The sequence below is a fragment of the Amia ocellicauda genome, chromosome 18 (genome assembly GCF_036373705.1).
Source record: "Amia ocellicauda isolate fAmiCal2 chromosome 18, fAmiCal2.hap1, whole genome shotgun sequence".
Taxonomy (NCBI): Eukaryota; Metazoa; Chordata; class Actinopteri; order Amiiformes; family Amiidae; genus Amia; species Amia ocellicauda.
The window spans coordinates 1,546,099-1,553,034 of record NC_089867.1 but is presented as its reverse complement, the minus strand read 5'-3'; the positions used below and the strand labels follow the sequence as shown (position 1 = coordinate 1,553,034).

The 6,936-nt window shown below is 40.5% G+C and overlaps 1 protein-coding gene across 2 annotated transcripts; it reads left to right on the top strand.

Annotated features, from left to right (window-relative positions):
• Nucleotides 1–1,923: 1,923 nt before the first annotated feature.
• LOC136713707 (Krueppel-like factor 10) lies at nt 1,924–6,658 on the top strand. Of its 2 annotated transcripts, none has more exons than XM_066690895.1 (4): nt 1,924–2,133; nt 3,545–3,778; nt 3,885–4,728; nt 5,017–6,658. In XM_066690895.1, exons 1-4 carry the CDS (start codon nt 2,092–2,094, stop codon nt 5,274–5,276), a joined length of 1,380 nt encoding a protein of 459 aa, XP_066546992.1. In that variant the 5' UTR covers nt 1,924–2,091; the 3' UTR covers nt 5,277–6,658. The 2 variants fall into 2 exon arrangements, with proteins under 2 accessions (XP_066546992.1, XP_066546993.1); XM_066690896.1 differs by lacking the exon at nt 1,924–2,133 and adding an exon at nt 2,147–2,871.
• The last annotated feature ends 278 nt before the right edge of the window (nt 6,659–6,936 follow it).

Below are 6,936 nucleotides of genomic sequence, written 5' to 3'. Positions count from 1 at the left end.
ATGTAATCAGTTCTCTGTGCTTTTCAATGACTATCCCTGACTTGCTTTGAAAGCTCTTTGATCATCATTGTTGTGTCTTTGCTTGAAATTCATTATCTGACCCACACAGACAGGTGTATTTATTTTGAAATCCTGAGAACCAAGCGAACGGCTTCCTGTCATGGAGTAGCAGGAGGAGCACCTAGGATAATCTACCCACAGTGGCACAATATATACAGGACTGACATTTCTACAATCATAACAGAAGTGTCTTACTTAGGGTAGAGATTATAGGTTGGCCCATTATTTAAATAAATCCAACAGAACTGAATAAATAACCTGAATTATGCTTTTTTCATTCCTATTAGGAAATCTAGAGTCACAATATATAAATGTATTATCATTTATTTAAATCACTTGTCTACTTATGATAAACTTGACATGTAAATCTCGGCTCGCATTCAGTTCAAGACTGGACCAAGCTACCATCAGTCCCTCATCTCTCTGTACATCCCATCCAGACCACTCCGGTATTCCTGCGCCAGAAGACTAACTTTGCCTCCTCTGCACTCCCCTTCCTCCAGAGCCGCTCCTTCTCATCCCTGGCCCCTAAGTGGTGGAACGACCTTCCCACTGAAGTCAAGACAGCAGAGTCCCCAACCACCTTCTGGAAATTACTCAAGATCTTTTCAGACTGTACCTGTAATTGTGTAGTTTATTTCCCTGTGTGGCTCAGCTCTCCTGTAAAATTGCACTTGTATAATGTTTTCATCATACTTCTTGCTTTTACATTGCTAGTACTCATGCTTATTTAGATTTCTCCTAAGCCCCCTTCCCCTTAGCTCTAAACTATGACTTCACACCTTGTCTGCATTTATTAGCTATTACAATTACTACAAGTGGTAGACAGCTTCACCCCCATTTTAAGTAAGTAAATCTGTATATTGAATTTGTTTAAAATTGTTTTACAGGCAGACAGAAATACCTGGTCACTTATCTGTCCCTACGAATACATACAATGGGATTACACAAGGAGTACTTCCTGCATACTGTGAAAGTTATTAATCAAAAATTCAATCAAAAAATCAAACATTAGTGTTATTAAACTTTATTTTAATTTGGTCGATTTGTTAATAATAGAATTATGTGTAGCTGAATACTACTTATTTCACACAAGTGGTATTTATAGGACATACTAAAATTTGCTGTGTCATTCAAATAACAAGCATGTTGCCTGAAAGTATTTGGAATAGGAGTACAATGGGCTTGGATCCAACAGAATACATCCGTCAGATCTCCATTTTATTAATACAAATGCGGTTCAAGGAATTGCCAGAAATAAGCCTGCATTTCTAAACAAACTGCATTGTGTTTTGCAAACAACAAATTTAAAGAACTGAACTGATAGGGCTGAAATAATTTTAGTACAAACTGATGTTAATAATGTGACTTAATAAGTAGCATCAGATTACAATGGAATAATAAAAGGCTCTGTCTATGTAGGGGGGCAGACAATCACTATTTATTGTCGTTGTTTTAATGCAAAATCATTCCATATACATATACTTGTATAGGTGTAATTAAGCGTTATTTATATTTATATTATAATATTTTAACCTGCACTTTTGAATAGGGCGTGACACACGAATACAACTGAAATGAAGTACTGCTTCTTGTAAGTGCCTCGTGACTGCAACCTGGATTATCATTTTTGTTTAAATCATTCTCTTACTCATCAAGAACAGTCTACGTCACACTGACTCGGGCGAGGGACTTACCAGCACTGCGCGCACACGCCGGGTGCTGTTTGTGTACCACGCTGTTTGTGAAGCTTTTCACGCCGCACATCAGCCCCTGATCACGCGTCTCTTCCCTCCTCATTGGTCAGACATTCACACACCTTTATCTATGATTGGCTGGGGGTTGAAACCTGCCTCCACCGGCCGTCTGAAGGCGAAGCGCTATGAATGGAGCTGGAAGGGAAACATGAGTAGTTACATTTTGTGTGAGAAAGGAGCAGAGGAGATTCCGTTCCGTTAAGCGGTGGTTTCATTAAAAATCACATAGAGATTGACAGTTCTAGGCGACACATTGCTGCGGAATAGCCACAAGATGCTTAATTATAGTACGCCTAATTCACAGCAGACGAGTGATGTAAGTATATTTGCCTTATTTATTTTTTTTTGTGTTTGTTGGTTTGTTTGTTTTAAGTGCAGCGCATAACATTTTTTCTGTTTTTTTATTATTATTTGTATTATACATTCCCAGTATTTAATACAAAATTACAGCACAGAGTTGTACACATTGTTATATTCTGCCCAGCTAACACACAACGTTGCCACAACGTAAAATTGTTAATATTTGAATGTTGGCAAGGTGGTTATGTGAACACGCCTGAAGATGCATTGGATAGATACATATAGACTGTAATGAGGAGGTTTTTTCTTTTTAACTGTGTTGTTGTATATTGTTGAAATTAATATTGCTACTGTATAATACTGCGTATGTATTTTATAATAACACAAAACCTCAGCAATTTAGGAAAAATAATGACAGGTTATTCGTATTCGTATTATAACACATCAGCTACGCCTGTCCGGTGTTGTTTTTTTGTGTGTCTGGATGTAGACTACTTTTCGAGAAGTAGGTGAAAGGTTACAGAACTGCGGTTCCTGAGTTCACGTTGTCCCAGTGCTGAAGAACAGCGGCCGATCACGCACTGTTCACATGCCTAGTCTTGATTAACTGGCCAATTGGAAGCGAGCAGCACAATCTTAAGAACCAATCATACGCGTCAGGTGCAAGGACCAGAGGAGGCGGATCAGTGAGTGCGTGCAGTTGGGAATGTAGAAGAGAGAATCCGTTGAGGCACACATGACAAGAATGCAAAGAGTGAGGGAGTTATTTTGGTTTCAAGGGGGGTGCACTTTACACGACACAAAAATATATGCATCCGTTTCATTTGTATTATTATTTAGTCTAGTCTTTCTATAATTAATACAACAATAATGAAAAGTTACTTATATTTTATAGAAATGTTGTAGTATGTATTTACTTGGGCTTATGTTTGTTAGTCTTTGTTGCAAATGTATATGACATGTACTATTTAAATATGGAAAGTTACTTGGCAGGCAAAGTTACTCTGTACCTATTGTCTAGTCTTGTCAGAGCTATTAATTCATACTCCTACCATTCCTTATGAGTAAAGGGCTAGCTGACTTTAGAGAGGATCTGGATTTCCAGGACTAGTTTTTCAGTTAATCAAATGCAGGACTCCATAGGTGAAGCAGCCCCCTCCAAATCTGAGTTTGCTAGCCTTCACAAACAGTCAGGGAAGTCAGTGCTCTCATGCATGTCCCAGGGTGAGGTCAGTGAATCACCATATACACAAACTGAACAAACTACCTTTCAGCTTAACATTCACTCCACTGCTACACCAGTACCTATTTCAACAGTGCTGTTCTCTTTAAACCATATTTTTGGAGATGGGATATCAAATGTCTAAATGTCTAAAAATGTAATAATAAAGAGAGATTCATTAGTTTTTTTCTGCTGATGACCACAGGTTGAGATGATGGAGGTAGGGAGGAATCGCCTTGATAGTGAGTGCTATTGGAGCAGCTCAGCAGAGAAGGGGGACATTGAGGCAGTAGAGGCCCTTATGTCTATGAGCTGCAGGTGGAAGACAAGGGGTAGGAGATATGCAGATCTAAGGCCCCTGACTCCTTCCTCAGACATGTCGGAGGAAACCGAAGACACTCTGCTTCCTGGTCCTGCAGAGTACCAATCTTCACCTTTCGTAAGTACCTTCATACACTGCTTTTTCTCACATTGCCAAGCTATCATGAGCCGAAGTTTGAATCATTAGAATACTCATCATCACCTTTGTTTTTCTCTGCTTTCAGTGTATGACACCACCCTACAGTCCTCCAAACTTTGAGATGTCTCCTCAAGCTGTGCAAGCAATCACAGAGTCAGGAACTTTGCCAGAGGCAGTGCAAAGCCGCTCATGCCAGAACAAAATACTAAGTCAGGAAAATTCCGCAGCTCCTGTCAGACAACAGAAGTCTCATGCCACTAGTGTGATTCGCCATACTGCAGACGCCCAGCCCTGCAGTCATGGCTCTTGCCCTGCCAAGGAGAAGAAACCATCCACTGGGGATAGCCATATACACTGTAACTCACAGCCAAGCACCAGTAATATGGACAAGTGCCTGTCTAGCACTATTGAAGACAGGGAATTAGTATGCCACGTTAGTAAAAAAGCTACGCTTCTGCCTGCATGCCTCTCTGTGTCCACATCTGTCTGCCCACACCAAGGTTCAAAAGTAGTCCTTCCCACTGGTGTGGCTCCTATAAGAGTGTCACCACTGCCTGTCATTTGCCAAATGCTTCCTCTCCCTCCTAGAGCAAACCCCATGGTCACAGCTCTTGTGCCCACCACCACTCCAGCCAGTCAGCAGGTGACAGTTTGCCAACCCATGGTCTTCATGGGAACCCAGGTACCCAAAGGCTCAGTGATGTTCCTTGTCCCACAGTCAGTGATTCCCAGGAAACCACCAACAATGATCCCCAGTGGAAGCAAACTACCACCAATTGCTCCAGCTCCTGGCTTCACAGCCATGGTGCAGAAGCCCAGTCTTCAGTCTGACTTGTCCAGGATCCGCAGCCACATCTGTAGCCACCCTGGCTGTGGGAAAACCTACTTCAAGAGCTCACACCTCAAAGCTCATATGAGAACCCATACAGGTAACAGCATACCCCTTTCTCCCTGTGGTAAACACCTGGGTCAGGTGCGGTTGTTTCATGGTCGACATAATCTTAAATTTCACACATTTTTCCTAGTCTGTTAAAAGGTTTAAAAGGTGTGTCTTGTGTATTGAAAGTCATCCAAAATTCATTTGACATCCTTGAGAAAAGGGGGTCTGAGAGTTGTTAGGTAGTTGAACTTACTAAAGATTCAATAAACAGGTGTAACAGAGGAGTCTGAGCATATCAAACAGTGATTTTTTAATAATGGGTTCTTCTTTGACACAGGTGAAAAACCATTCAGCTGCAGCTGGGAAGGGTGTGAAAGGAGGTTTGCACGCTCAGATGAGCTGTCCCGCCACCGTCGCACTCACACCGGAGAGAAGCGCTTTGCCTGCCCCATGTGTGACAGCCGCTTCATGAGGAGTGACCATCTCACCAAGCACACCCGTCGCCACCTGGCCACCAAAAAGCTGCCCAACTGGCAGATGGAAGTCAGCCGACTCAGTGACTTTGTTTTGGCTCCTGCACCCACACCTGTACCCTGAAAGACTACCAGCGGTGAGAAATTGGGCCCGGACAGATTTCTGAAACAAGAAAACTTGTTCTTCAGGACATCCAGTACACTTAGTACATGGAATGCAAAGTGCACAAAGTACTCAGAGCCTTTATTTCTGTAGCCTTAGGGATTGCTCATATGCAGCATTTCTTATGCTTGGTACAATTGGGTTTGTTTGGAAAGCAGTGTGAATGTCCGTCTGTCCGAGTTGGAATGCCAAACAACCCAAACTCAATCCCACTGTCTGTCGCGTGTCTTGGCTGAGTTCAGTTTGTGAGTTTAGTGTGAGAAGCAGGTCTCGGGTGTTTAGCTAGCACACAGGAAGTAAACTGCTGACTATTGGAGAATAGCAATCAACAGTACAAATTGCTGCTGTTTGATAAGCAACATCTGCTTAATGTGAAAGTGGAGTGAAAAGCATAAAATACACATGGAACAATAACCTGTACATTTTTCTTTGTCATGGGTATGTTCTTGATTTCAGGGTTGTCTTTTAATTTCCAGGCTCCTTAAAAATCTTTTGAGTACTGTTGTAATGAAGGTATAGTATGCCTTCATATGATTAATCTAGTAACTCCTGCAAAGCCTACAGCAACAGCAAAACAAAATTAAAATAAGAATGTGCAGAATAATAAATGCCATAATCACTAGTATGATCATCTACAGCAGTAACGCAGTGTTAAAAAGATCGCAATGCATAATGAGTGCAGTGTGAGGACAGGAGCTATTTGGGGTGGATTTTGTAAACTTCTTCAAACTGTATTGTGTTGTATACATACTGTATTGCGTTACATACAATTTAAGCAACATTTTGTACCTTTTTTAAATCTTATTTATATTTGCTGTTGGAATGTATTTATCATTTTGGTTTCAGGATGGTATTTTAAAGGGAAGAGAACAGTGGCATGTATATGGAAGCTATGACCAATTTCAATTATATCAAATTGTCCATAATTTATTTTGGTCAAAGTCTGACCCAAGAGTCTGTAGCTGCTCTGTTGACTGTTAATTCTTTTTTTGTGTCTGTTCAGTGTCCCTGGTAAAACCTGCAAGACTTTGTGCTTGTCTCCCATTTCATCCCTAGCTTCAAACTGTGTTTGAGACTAAGAAGAGTATTCTCTTGTTGTAAACTCTTGTGTAAAAAGTATGTGTAAATTGGTTTTAGAAACAGACAGCATAGTAGAAACTGCAAGTATGGAACATGTTTTATTAAGTCATTTAATCTTTGTGGTTTGACCAAAAAAGTGCTTGAAAAACACGATCTGTATGACTTTAGTATTTCTTAAAAGATTTTGCACAGTACTTTTCTTTTCAGACTTTATAGTTTTTGTTTACAAAGTCAATAAACACCTTTTTTATAATAAACTAAAATTATGGTGTGGTTTTCCTTTTTTATTTATGTTTTTTTGTCTGAAAGCAGTGCTATAATGAAAATAATAATTGGTCAGCAGTCACTAGACATGAATTCAAATGCACCATAAATCACGTTCAACATATAAAAAATAGATCAGGTTTGGAGAGGTTGAGCTTGAGGTGGTGTGAGTGCATCCAGGCAGAGATAACAGACAAGCAGGAAGAGATGCGAGAGGGGATGAGAGTGTCAGGAAGATCTGGGCATTGTCTGCGTAAAAATGGTAAGAGAAACCATG

Excerpts from the sequence above, each read along its gene's own strand:
- LOC136713707 (XM_066690895.1), top strand. The coding sequence starts at position 2,092 with ATGCTTAATTATAGTACGCCTAATTCACAGCAGACGAGTGAT. Across the intron at positions 2,134-3,544 it reads ATTCACAGCAGACGAGTGAT|GTTGAGATGATGGAGGTAGG; the intron begins GTAAGTATATTT and ends TGATGACCACAG. Across the intron at positions 4,729-5,016 it reads TCATATGAGAACCCATACAG|GTGAAAAACCATTCAGCTGC; the intron begins GTAACAGCATAC and ends TCTTTGACACAG.